The sequence below is a fragment of the Nelumbo lutea genome, chromosome 5 (genome assembly GCF_056320005.1).
Source record: "Nelumbo lutea isolate HS-2025 chromosome 5, American lotus-T2T, whole genome shotgun sequence".
NCBI classification, from domain to species: domain Eukaryota; kingdom Viridiplantae; phylum Streptophyta; class Magnoliopsida; order Proteales; family Nelumbonaceae; genus Nelumbo; species Nelumbo lutea.
The window spans coordinates 15,495,428-15,509,661 of record NC_142688.1 but is presented as its reverse complement, the minus strand read 5'-3'; the positions used below and the strand labels follow the sequence as shown (position 1 = coordinate 15,509,661).

The window sequence follows — 14,234 nt, the reverse complement described above, 5'->3', positions numbered from 1 at the left end:
AATAAGGTTTTACATCATGTTTAGAGGAACCCCAAAATCAAACCCTAATATAGACTTAGCAATTCAATTGAGAAATGGATAGAGATTGGAAAGGGTAGAAAACATCCAAAAGCAATAAACATATTTCACAATAGGGGTGGCCATGGACTGGGCCGGGCCAGGCTTTGCAGCTATGACAAGAGCCATAGCCTGGGCCCAGGCCAGGTCGGGCCTGACTTCGAGCCCATAGCTGTCATGTATAAAACACATAATGTTTTGAGATTATGAAAGTACCGAGCATTTATTGCTACTACATTATTTATTCTAGTTCCTAGTGGTAGATGTACATGTAAATAGCATTCCGATTCTATTTCTTCGCTACTCCAACTCATCTTTCTTCTGATCATTTCGAAATAATCCAAAGTCAACTACTCCAATTAATAGGGTTTTATTGTCATATAATATGAGTATAAAATGTATTTTATACATTATGTAATATAAAAAATATTATATACATAAAATGTATTATGAGTGTCATATTCTAATATTTATATATAAATATAAAATAGAACAGAATAATGACATATATAAATATGCACGGAGGCCTAAAGTATTGGGTCCAAACCTAGGTACCCAAGCCTGGAATTTCTGGGCTTGGTCAGGCTAGGCTGAAAAATGATCACTCCTACTTCACAATGAGAGTTATTTCATGGAGTACTATAAGGCTGAGAGAATCTAATGATCACTCCTACTTCACAATGAGAGTTATTTCATGGAATACTATAAGGCTGAGAGAATCTAGTAGGGAGGAGCAAGTTGTGATAAGGGTAGATGTGTAGTGGAAAAACTCATGCAATGTTTGGGCTATGGATGGATAGGACAAGCCTGATGTGTGCGTGAGGGCCATGTGCGGCCTGAGGAATAGCTCTACCAATGTTAGTGGTATTGGATCATGACTTCATTGTGAATAGTTGTGGCTATCTATGCTAGCACTTGTCGGTCCATGAGAGGTGCCACTTACATGCCAAAGGGGGAAGGCCATGATGTAAGGCACATGTTGTGCCAATAATGTGTAAGACAACCATTGGGCCTGAGCGCACCCGTGCACTGTGGGCAATGGGATAGTCCGAGACATGGGGTTGGCGAGTTATAGGGGCATGCTTAGGCTTGACCCGCATGAAAAGTCTCCCTTCAATGTGCATGGTGCAGTGTCGATCCATACACTATCCCCATGAGCGTATATGTCTATGAGGAACCTTGGTAGCTATGTTATCCATTAACCAGGGCCACCCCGCAAGGAATGTTGGTCTAGGAGTGCCAAGGTTAAACACCCAAAGATGTCAACTGCCCATCCTCAAAGAATACGTTAAGCTTTTGGAGATCTACTAATAAGAAACATCACATTTCCAAAAATTTATACTGGCATATTTACGATATTATCACCAAACGTAAGCGCACCAAATATAAATAAGGCTAAGCCTATATTAAACCATAACAGGTGCATAACCCGCTAGATCTTATAGGGTGGATATTTTGATAATTCAGGAATTAGAGTCAGAAAAGGTTGATATGGCTCTAAGAAATGAACTTTGAGGATCCAGTATTGGAGAATGAGAAGTGGCGGAAGCAATTGGATTGTCTTGTGTCTTACTAACTATATGGGACCCTAGACTGTCGTTAAAAGAGATGAAATGTTACAAAAAAAGCTATCCCCTAAATAAATGTGCCATGAAGAAAACAAAAATAAACACACCAATCAGCCCCCAGTCGGTAAAGAATTTACTTAAAGAGGTATTCAAGGCTTTCAAGCTAATAGTCAAAGACCTCACAACGATCCTATGGCTTTGCAAGTCACCCCCCACCTTTAAAATGACCATAACCTGGGGACCACCCCAGCATTAAACCATGGAGCAGCCTAGAACAGCGTAAACCAGCCTCAAATCTCCATCTTCATGACTTGATAACAGCTTAAGTTACACTCCAACAATCATGAAGTAGATTTCAGTCAATCAACATGTTAAGGTTTAGGAAGTCAGTGAGTACTTAATTTATTGCTCATATTTTATTTGATGAATTCATGATGTTCTGGTATTAAAAAAGCATGCAACCAAACAAACTACATCAATCCGAATTTAGCCAAATAATCACCATTTATGTGGTGTTCAGTTTGCTGTTCTGAAAAGGTTGGTATGGTTCCAGAACCATACCCTTTTTTTTTTCTTTTGAAATTGACAATGACTTTTCTTTTAAAAACCAGACAATGTAAAAGAGGCTACTCTGTTTGTTTGAACATGTGTGAGTATTGGCTGTGCAACTCTTGTAAATGTTCATTTCCATTCTGGCATGTTCATGAAGCAAACGAAACATGAACACAACCACTAACTGAATACACCTAAATTGTCAAAATCAATTACAACTGCTAGTTATGGGGTGTTCTACAACATTTCATTTGTTTTTAAAATCACCACATCAGGGGAAAAAAAAAAAAAAAACAAGTTCTTGAACTTTGTTTTTGTTTTTAAAGGCAAAACCAAGTTGGTTCTGTTTCAAAAAACAATACATGTTTTTGGAGCCATTAAGGGGACGTTCTACAACATGATTTTTTTTTGTTGCCGATCCCAAAAAACAAACCAAAACCATCTGGTTTGCAAACAGATTGTTTCTCAAAACAAAAACACAAAAAACATGTTCTTGAATCTGGTTTCAAAACTATATTTTCGTCTGATTATTCAACTTCATGCTCCATCAATCATATAATTTCTATACCAAAAATTTGTTTTTGTTTTAAAAACCAATATTTTGTTGATTCCGAAAGCATGTACCGTTTTTTGGAACAAAACCAATTTGTTTTTCCTTTCGAAAACAAAAACAGAATAGAGTTTAAGAATTTTTTTTTTGCCATGTGGCAATTCCAAAAACAAATGAAAACAAATCTTAGAACGCCCCCTAAAATAATATTTTTTTAAACAAAAACAAATTTTATAGTGTAAAAATTAAATGATTTGTGGAACCTGAGATTAAAAAACGAGATGAAAATATGTTTTTGAAACGATAAAGTCAAGAAAATGTTTTTGGTTTCAGTTTTGAAAACAAAAGGGCACGTACACAAGATCTTATTTATTCCATTTGTCTTTGCATCCAAATTCATTCTTCAGTTAATCAAGATAGAGTTACGTAGAGAGACAAGTTTGAATGAATACCCAAGAGTCAAAACATTCCAATTAAAAGAACTGGGAAAAAGAAGAAAAAGAAAAGGAGCATGCACCGTCCAAATGTCTGCAGGGACGAGGATGATGATGGAGAGAGAACAGAACCAAGCATAGCCAACGGTGAAGAAGACGTAACGGGGAACATCTGGACCTGCGAAGTACTTCAACGTGAAAATAACCATGCCCAGGGTGAGGGGAAGGGAGATAAGGTAGAACACCCACATCTGTCTCTCTCTTCCCCTGGCTCTCCAAATTGCAGAGAAACGAAGAAAAGAGAGGGGAGATGGAGGTTCCCGAAGTTTTAACGTGAAGATAGAAGGTAGAGACCCGGTCAAGCGGATCCAATGTATGAAAGAAGAGAAGCAGCGAAAGCAAACTCTCTCTCCCTACCCAAATTGAAATTGCTGCATCTACAAAAGCAAAGTGCGCCATACTTGATGTCATTTTGAGTCTTCTGTTAATCGACGACACGCGGTATATGATTGTGTCGCAGTCTCACCCGCCCTTTTTGGCTTTTTGTAGCTGCGCAAACTAGTTGCGATCTCTTCTGCAAAACTTCAGGCGAAGAACGCTTCACTTCATTCGTGCTCGTGGTCGTGGCGCGCATGGAGGATTTGGGGCCCATTGGAACGTTGGATTGGAACATTTTTATTGCGATGGCACCATGAACTAATATTCCATTCCATGGTCCGTATTGTGGCCCCTCCTCAACTCAAAGAGCTCTGATGGGGCGCAATTGAGTTCATCATCCTTGTTGCAGAAAATTTTCTACAGTTGCAAATGAATTTATACCACGTCATTCTTGCTTACAACCATTTAACTTAACGGAGTCAAGACCATAAACGGACGTTTGCACTAAAAAAAATCTCGCTTCTCAAGTTTTAAATCTCTCCTGTCTCCCCTCGAACTCCCCTCTCTCTCTCTAATCGCATGTCCTCTTAGAATACTGCAACCGTGAAGGTCTACCGCTGCAAACACGAAGTGTCACCGAACGTTGTTCTACTTCCGGTTTCTGTCCTTGATCCCAACTCCACCATCTAGCAAATGATCCAATCAAATTAAAACAAGCCAAAGCCATGCCAGTTCTTAATGATCTCTCATATGGCGCATACCTCACATCATAAGACATGATGATAAGGGCCGGTTTGGTGTATCTTTACATGTGGTTTTTTTGGCTGTTTATAAGTTGGGTAAATCGATTTTCAATCTATCTCCGTTTGGTTCACAAAAGATCTAGCCGTCAAAAGTCGGAGCGTCGAAAAGACATGAAAAACCCATTTTGGGCTGATTTCGGGAAGTTTCAAATGAAGCATTTTGCATCTTTCACGTTTTATTCTCGCATAGAAAGACACAGAAAGATGTATATCTGCCAAACTAGTTTCGGGCTGCTAAGATCTTTGTGCAAAAGTACCAAAAGATCTTCCCAAAAAGACTTACCAAACGAGCTCATAAAAACTGAACATGACTCATTTGTTAATTGAGTGTCTAGTTCTTTCATCCAAAAGCAAAACAATGAGATTGGGCGGCATTACTAATTGTTAAAAACAAAAGTTGAAGCTTAAGCCATTTGAAAAACAAGATTTAAGAACACCTAATCTCTATGCTTAATCCACCTGAATTCACTTATCCACTTTCTTTTATTGACACTGTGATGTGTTGGAGGGAGATTCAAAATTTCAAAAATCTCTCTCATCCCTCTCTTATTTTTGTCTTTTCCTCTTCCTATAGTATGGGAAGACTCCTTATCCCATATTATTTGGGAAATGAGTGAAAGTAGAGTGTATCTATAGTTTTGCTCTCTTTATAGGTAAGTACCCTTAAGAGGAGAGCATTATAGATATTTCATGTATGTGAGGAGGGCCACATTATTCCTCATTCTCCCTCATATTTTGTAAAGTTTTGCTATTTTTCCTCCATCGAACCCTACCCATACATCGGTGATCATACCACAGCAGATGGTAACTCATGTTAGCGGCCATCAACGACAAGAGCTCCAACGGTACATTTTCTCTTTTCAACAGATTGAAGCAACCCATCAGAGGGATTCTTCAAGTGAATGGAGGTGGGTCAACACCGGCAGCTTCTTACTTTCTTCAGGCGAACGAAGGCAAACAAAGGTAGATCAACACTCGGCCCAATAGTATGGGTCATCATCCGCTGTATGGTATGGTCGTGGTGTGTGGGTAGGGTTCGGTGGAGGAAATGCAGTAGAACTCTACAAAATGGGAGGGAGAGTGAGGAGGAACATGGGCTGAGTGTTTTTGAGTCGTGCTTTCTCTTTTTGTGGCCGGTTGAATTGGCTAGCCCATGCTAATGGTGGGTTCACTCACTGTTAACATAATGAAACAACGGGCTGGGCGATGTTGTCGATTAAGATTGATGAGTTCACGCGTCCAATGAACCCACTGATGCATAGAATAGAATGAAGACTCTAAAATCAAATTGTTTGAAAATAAATTGATTCTTAAAATGAGAATACATAAAACATGTACATGCGTTTTTTGTTTCTAAAATTAAAACAAAAATCGTTTTACTGAACTTTTGGTTTAAATAATATATTTTCATATATTATTTTTGATGTAGCACGATCCGGGCACTCTTAGCTGACCGCTGACTGGCTCCTTGCTGGCAACGGGCGGGACCTGAGAAGATGAAAGGAAGGATTCCCAAGGGTTTACCCGGTGGGAATACTCCGATGCTTAAATTAGTGTTATGTATGGGAAATGAAAAGAAAGATGAGGGCTAAGAGTGTAGGTCGCGTAGTGTTCCTGTACTCAAGAGATTTTTTGGTCTATTTCTCTAGAAGAAGTTTCTCCTCTGCCCTGAAGGCTTTTATAGGGGCGCTCCTTGGGGGATTGGGCGTAACTGCCACTGGATCCCCTGCCACAACCGTTACCTGCCAAGGCTGCGCAGGTGGCCGTTGGGACGTACTCCTTACCTGGGCGAGTGACATGTCTCCAAAGTGACAGGCATGCCTCCACCTACTGAGAGACGTAGATGCAGGCTGCCGAAAGGACAGGGACTACGCCATCAATAGGGGATATGGCGCAGTCTGACTGGTACGGCCTGTCAGATAGAAGCTTCCTACGGAATGTTCGTGCGACCCATTTGCAAGCTACTTTGTAGCGAGCTAGGAATACTTTAGGAGTGCCATTCTTCGGGGTGACTTGCCTGTTTAGGAGTTCGGGCGAATTGGTTTTCTTAGCTTGTGAGCTGAAGTTGCCTCAGAATATTCCTTTGGGGGTAGCTCGGGGAACCGGGAACTCGCATCGTGGCAAGCTACTTTAGGGGCCTGTTACTTAGCTATACCGGACCACGATGCTGAGCTGTCGCTTACGCCGGGTCAATGTCCATGTGTCGCTATTTCATAGATCGGGTCAAATCACCCTCCATCAATTTTTATAAAGAAAATCTATTATATAATGTTGGTCCCAACTATACAAGGACTTGGGAGTCGTACGTGGGTTGGGTATTGTCCCATGTGTGAACTCGTGTTTTGAAAGTTGTTGGGCTGACATTTTGCCGTCACACCAACCAACAAGGATAGTTATTTCAAACCAAACCAAATCAAACTAAACTTTTCTATTAATGCTTGGTCTGGTTTTTAATATGGCTAGGGCCATTCTATTGGGATTTACCCCATTAGAAAGCCCAAATAACAAGCATACATACCTGCATAAATAACAAATATAGGTCAAGTATCAAATTCAAATGTTAACAAGTGTCACCTATCAAGGTTTTAAAAACCGATTCAGAGTTGGAGCTGTTCTAGCCACCGATTTTGGGTCAATGGTCCAACCGTCTGATCCAAATAGATGGCCCATTCTAATGAAAAAATAAGTAAATAAATAAGGCAAAAAACTATTGAACGAGTTAATGGTTTGATTGCCTGAGTCAGTGGGTCGCTGACCAATTCAACATTTTTTGGCCAAGGACTGAGTTTAGGTTAAAATGGAACCAGTTGTCTGAATGACTCCTGGGTCGAACGATCTGATCATCTGAGTCAACAACAATTAAAAAACATTGTCACCTATTACTATTATATAAATTACATTTACATCTATCTTCTCAACAAAAACACATCCTAAGCATCAAATTACATATTAAAATTTGAAAGAAACAATGAAACCAAATTGTTTTAAGGCCAAACTAGACCAAACCAGCATCAATTTTGGTTTGATTTGGTATGGTTTGGTGGTTTAGACCATATAATGAACACCCCCTGCCAAACAATGGTTCCCTATCATCTGTTATTTGATATCATGTAGCATAAATCATAAATTTCTATATTGTAAATTTGATTTTGTTTAAAAATCATTGATTTCAAATGTATGCATTTTTTTAAACAAAATTCAAAAAAAAAAAAGGCATGGTTAATTAAAAATCTGCTGATAGGAAGATTTGTTCAAGTGGCGTATATGGCTAATTAGTAAAAGAGAGACATTGGTGAAATGATGTTAACTGCAGCAATATAGGGGTGTCAGTGGACCGGATTTGAATTCGACCCGTCCAAACCAAAATCAATTTAGATGGATTGGACAGACTAACAAAATATATTGAATTGGACCAATTCAGACTTAATGGTCTAAAGCATTTATTGGATTGGATTAGATTTGATCCATCCATAATGAATTTATATTAGATTAAGTTGGATTGGTCCAATATCTGATCCATTGATAAAAAATATGTGCAAGCATTTGTTGATTTGAAAGCTTGAAACAAAACTAATTTTGCGAGCTCCATAACCCGATTAAATGAAATAGGTACTCTCATATCATTTTCCCTAGACGTCTACAATGGACATGTTTATCATGTTTGTAATTGGTGTTGACAGAAGTTTAAATTATGCTTACATTATTAAGGGAGTATTTTGTAATGTGGGTAAGAAATTGGTGGGTGTGGACTAGTCCACACCACACTCTTGGTAGGGATCAATTCACACAACAATCCATAGTTGTACTGAACTGTTGATAGATTGTATAGACCGAACCAATCCACACCCACAGTGGCGTTCTGTAAGTGTAGTGTGGACCAATCCACACCATGCTTTTTTATTTCATGTATATATATATATATGGGAGATCTACATATCGATCATAAAATGTCTAATTTTTGTGTTTTATACGGTAAATAAATTTAAAAAATGCATCAATATGTAGACAACAATTGCATTTTTTAAATAAATAAACAATATTATTTTAAATAATAAAAAATAAAAATAATAATATTTTATTAATAAAAATATTAAAAATTTAATATTTAAATATTATTTTAAATAATAAAAAATAAAAATAATAATATTTTATTAATAAAAATATTAAAAATTTAATATTTAAATAATGAAAAAAAGAGTTGAGAAGGAGAATTGTTAGACTTGTGTTATAATTAACATTAAAAATTCTTATTTATTAATAAAATATTAACAATTATTAAAAGATTAAATAAAATGAGAGTAATTGGACCAATGTAATAAAAACTTCCCACAAAATGTCCACACCATAATATGGACCATCCACGAGAAAATAATATGGACAATAAATTGGAGTGTGGTCCGTCTCTATCTACGCTATTTTATGGACGGAAACCGTCCACACATAGTAAAACACCATATCTTACCGTGGACAGAACCAAAATGGTCCCATCCACAATACTTACATACCATCAAATGCCACCTAAATCTCAACATGATGTTACTGAGAGTTATTTTGGGTATCAAATTCGTGATCTTCAATAGACATAGTATATATATTGCTAAAAAATTAAAAACAGGAGTAAAATATTTTATTTTTATCGGAGACGGGATTCACCAAGTCTCGGCTACAACCAATAAAACACATTACCAATCAGCCAATTGGCACCATGCTAAATCATAGTATTCATTAACGTCATATGGTATAAGATTTTTTTTATTAATCACTACATCTTCAATTCCACTCCTTAAACTAATAATCTCTATCACGGGACCAAGCAAAAACACAAGCATCAAACAGGCAGATAAAAGCTAAGCTAGAATCGTTTAGAAGGGGACTCGAAAACATCATCTATCATGTAATTTTGTATGTTACAAGCAGGGACGTGCCCGGATCACTCTCCTAGCAGAAGTGTAAAACCTTTTTTTTCCTTAGTTTATCTATCCAGGTGAAGCATATGTGCGGCTTCACCGGAACTTGCAATCTTTTCCCGCTTCAACTGGCCCATGTCTGAATCCAAATACATCTCAGCTTTTGTATTTGTCACTTAGAGCCCGTTTGATTTACAAGAATGGATTTGGAATTGGAATCGAAATTTGAAACCAACTGTTTAATTGGGTAGAATAAGAATCCTATTCTCATTTATGGTGAAATTGTATTTTTCTATGAGGAAATGACCATTCCCTCTCCCTCTTTTAGAATTAAGTCCTATTCCAACTGATTTTAATTTTCATTATAATTCATGTCTAAAATAAATAAAATATAAGAATAGATCACAATTCCCACTGCAAACCAAACAAACACTTAAAAAAAAGATATATACTATCATTGTTTGAACTGTGAGATAAGCACCACCTCAATCCTCACCCACATTGAGGGTACGAGAGAGAGAAAGAGAGAGAGGGAATGATTCCAACAAATCCTCCACCAGAATCTGTTAAAGAAAGGGGAGTAAAGGCATACAGGCTGCCAGGCTGGATCAGTCCCACGCTAACGGTCAAAGCCCCCTTTTGACCTGAAAGAAATGCGTCAGAAGGTACCCAAATAGCCGAGAAATTAAAGCCACAACCTCTGGTGCTTGGGTAGTTGGGTGGTCAACTGGCCATGGTTTCTTTTGTCTCTATTACGACATGGATGGCCACATCGCATCCCTTCTGAGCCTCTTTATCAAACTTAAAACAAATGCAAAACCACCCTTTCACTTTCACTTTCACTTTCACATCAGTCTGAACACTACATCATCACCAAAACATTGGAGGAAAGCTATCCGCTTAAATCGGTAATACAATTCTTTTTCCTTCCTACTTTTCCATGATCACCAACCAAAGAGTCCAACATGTATGCCCTACTAGACGTATAAGTCGGGTTGTACCACCCGTGGCTCGACATGATTTTGGGTCAGTCCAGCATGGTTTGGCATGACAGAAGGTGGGCCATGCCAGCTACAGCATGATCATATAGGCCGTGCCACGCTTTGGGTTTCAAATCCATGGGTGGATACGGTGTTTTGCCGCCAGTGGCCCTCGTGTTGTATACATCAAAATTTTATTTTCAATTTATTATAAAATATATAACATACTTATAATTTTATTTCCAATTTTATTATACTATTTCATTTTATTATTATATATATAAACAATTATATAAATTAAAATTCATATAAAATAAAAATTTAAGACTTTTTTTTATTTTTTTCTATTTTGTCAATTTACTTATTTTTTTCAATTAAAAAAAATGCCTTTCATGCTTGGCCCAATCCATGGATCAACCTGACCCATGGCACGACCACGACACAGTACTGGGCTACATGGGTTCAGGCCGGGCCGACCCCCCCAGTGTCCTAGGGGAGGGAAACATAGCCCAGCTTGGCCCGCCAAAAGAATGGATCATGTTGTGCTGACTGAACATGGCCCAATTTATACCTCTATCCTATAACAGGACCCAATATATATGATTTTGTTTTGGAAAAAGAAAACCATTTATGTTGCAGAATACCCCGTAATTGTGAAGATGTATAGCCACTTACTTAGGTATATGAAAAGGAATGTTAATCCGCCTAGAACCAAAACCACTGTAAGCAACATTTTGCTTTCAAGAGTTTTGGGATTGACCATATTAATTTACAAGAAAATTGTTTGATTGCTTTGGGTTACATGATTATTGAAAATATGCCACTTTACATGCACTTTCCATAAAAATTTTAGTAGTAGGTTATATAAGGAAATCCATCCACATTTGATATAAGCCGATGGGATGAGGATAGTCTACAGGTCTTGAAGTTGGCAAGCAAGATTGCATAAGAATGAAAGCAAGGAAATTTGAGCAAAAATTTATCCATTTAGGGCTATAACTCCCTATTTATGTGAACCAAATTAACCCAAAAGTTAGGAACTTAGGTGAGTGATAATGGCGTTAGGGAAATGGCTGAATTGAATGCTCATTACATTACAACGCTGTTATTAAATCTAAAATAATAATAAGGAAAATCGATGAGCTTCTTTCTCGTTCTTAGAGTATAAAATAATACATATGGTAAAGAACAGAAAAAAGAAAAAGAGAACGGAAAATATAAGAAAGAGAAGCTTTTGTTATTTATGAAAAATGGTATTATCATTGTATGTTTTGTTAATGCAACTTGATTTGTATAAAGCCTTTTGTTGTTGTTGTTGTTTGTATATAAAAGAATTGAAAGGAGATTTTCCTCGTGGAATTAATCAAAAAGTATGGTTTAATGTTTATTTTACTATTTTATGTAATAAATAATTAATAGGTGTGAATATGTGATTCTGTATATAGAAGTTACGATCAAGAGGTATTCAACAAGATGAGGAAGAGAAAAAACTTTTACGTAATCACCTTATAAGCAAAAGAGTAGGACTTCCATTGAAGTTAGTAAAAAGAAGAAAAGGGAGAAGGTGTAACATAATATAATATGTCCCATGTGCTAACTTAACGAGACATTAGCCACTTTGCCAGTGACCACTCTTGATGTGAGATTACTTTTCATTTTTCAGAAGCTATAGACCATATGGGCTATGTCTCTCGGTTTTTACAGATTTACCATTAATCTCATATGATTCTGTCGGGACTGGCGCCGGCGGAATGACCAAGGTAGATTGTGTGGTGTGGCTCAGAGTTAGATAAAAAGTCGGTGAAAATGTATGATTGCTATTTAGTGTAAGCGGGATGTTAAGGCAATGGAGGAATGGTCTCCTAGGGCCGAAGGACCAAGGATCTGTGAAGGTAGGGTTATGAGAGGATTCGTGTGAGAAAGGAGAGAGAGGTTGTTGTAGAAAAAGGGAGCAGAGAAGTTAGGGATCTTGAGACAGGTTTAGTGTGTAGGCTCTCTAACTTCTCTCATTTTATAGAGGAGATACTGAATTTATAAAGAGAAACATCCAAATAAAGACTTTTTCCTCGATAAGGAAGAAGATCAGGATTCTCTAACTATTATTGGAAAAACCTCGTTGGGGCTTTGTCATATGTCTGTAAGAATCTTTTGTGATGAGGGTTTTTTTTTCTTAAGTTGAGTTTGAAAGGAGTACAAATGCAAATATAGAATGTAAAACCTTATATTTTATATTATTTTGTATATTTATACTGTACATATTTACATTTATACTGTTTCCAAACTGAACCTTAGCATTCTCAAATGGTATGTCTTTAGAAGTGCTAATCTGTTTATATGATTCGACGGTCACAGCAAAGTGAGTCATATTGGGATCATCGCAAAATCACATAGCAAGGGAACAGGCTCCTCTCCTGTAACTCTAATTAATTATGGGTGATGTATTCAATTCATTGCAAGTGCAAGTGGCCTGTGGGCCTGGTTCGGACTTAACTTTTACCAAATTTTGAATACCTGAAACCCGATCCCAACATAATGTAAAGTTAGGTTCGAAGCCCGGGCCGTGAACAGGTATAATTTGCTTTCTCGAGTATTCCCCTACCCAATATTGGCGGACCGCTTGGCCAGCACGACGCTTGTCGCAATTGTGTCAATGATTTGTTTTGTGTCATTACAGTCCTTATCACAAATTGGATTCTCATGTGTTTATGATTCAAAGTTCTCATTATAACCAATGCGATGCTGAGCTAAATGTATTTACACCTAGTGCCTACATCAATCTTGTTAAAAATACATATATATATATATATAAAAGTAATTTTTTTAGCAAAAAAATAGAAAGTTGAAAGACAACTCTTTGATGTATGATATAACGCTCTACTATAACGTCTAGAACTGGGATTGGATCTCCATCCACAAAACATTACAGTTATACATTGAGAATATCTCCTTTGTTATTCAGAGAAATGTTTTTACTATTCTTGATGCTGATGTGGGAACAATTTGTAAATAATAAATCTAAAGGTGCCTGGAAGACTGGAACCACAGAGCTGATGATGATATGCTATGATAATAACCCGGTTCTTGGGTGTAACTGTTGTTTGGTGATAATGGAAAACGGTGCTAAAGAACTTTTGGAAGAATTTACCTCTCCGCTGGATCTAAATTAAGTGAAATCTCTTCAATTGTTATTGATATTAAATCTCTAGTTAGAGATTTTTTTTCGTATTCATGGATTAGCAGGACTTCTAACCAAGTTGCCTATCAAATCGCTAACCAGCTGGGATCAAGAAATCACATTCACAAGGCAGTCCCGAAGATAATACGATAATGTGAATTGTGAAGAGTAAACAAATTAAATACTTTCCTTCATGCCATCAGTTTGGTTCGCTTGCTTGATAATATTTTGGATAAAATACAAAAACCTCCCTTGAAGTTTATAACAATCATAATAATCTCTCCAATACTTTTATTTTAATAAATATATTTTCTAAAATTTTGAGAAACTCAATAAAAACCTTCCTTTCATCACTGTTCTAGACAAAAAACTTTAGATTGATGCACCATTTTTTCTAAATACCTATTTTACCCTTTTATAAATGATTTTATATACAAAATTACTAAATTAACCCCATTTTAACTCAACAAAAACTTCTTTTAACGATCATTTCAGCAATTTTACGTACAAACTTATTGAAATATATATTTTTTATTGTATTAAAATGAAATTATTTCAATAATTTTGTAGGTAAAATAATTTATAAAAAAATAAAATAGATACTTGGAAAAAAAAAATGATGCATCAATCTAATGTTTCCATCTGAAACAGTAACAAAAATAAGGTTTTTATTTAATTTCTCAAAAGTTTCAGAGAAGATATTTGTTAAAATAAAATTATAGTAAAGGCTTTTATAATTGTGAGAAAATTGAAGGGAGGTTTTTATATTTTACCCCAATATTTTTTCTACCTCATTATCTGAGGCATCATGATTTTGGATGAATGGCATC

At 36.7% G+C, this 14,234-nt stretch overlaps 1 protein-coding gene across 2 annotated transcripts in view; it reads right to left on the bottom strand.

The window, feature by feature from the left end:
* Positions 1–3,732, bottom strand: part of LOC148850572 (uncharacterized) — a 73,764-nt gene extending 70,032 nt beyond the window's left edge. For both annotated transcript variants that reach the window (XM_088945614.1, XM_088945615.1), the window contains exon 1: positions 3,245–3,732. In XM_088945614.1, the coding sequence (XP_088801740.1) occupies positions 3,245–3,412 (168 nt within the window). In that variant the 5' untranslated portion in view covers positions 3,413–3,732. The remainder of the gene's footprint in view (positions 1–3,244) is intronic.
* Between the last annotated feature and the right edge of the window lie 10,502 nt (positions 3,733–14,234).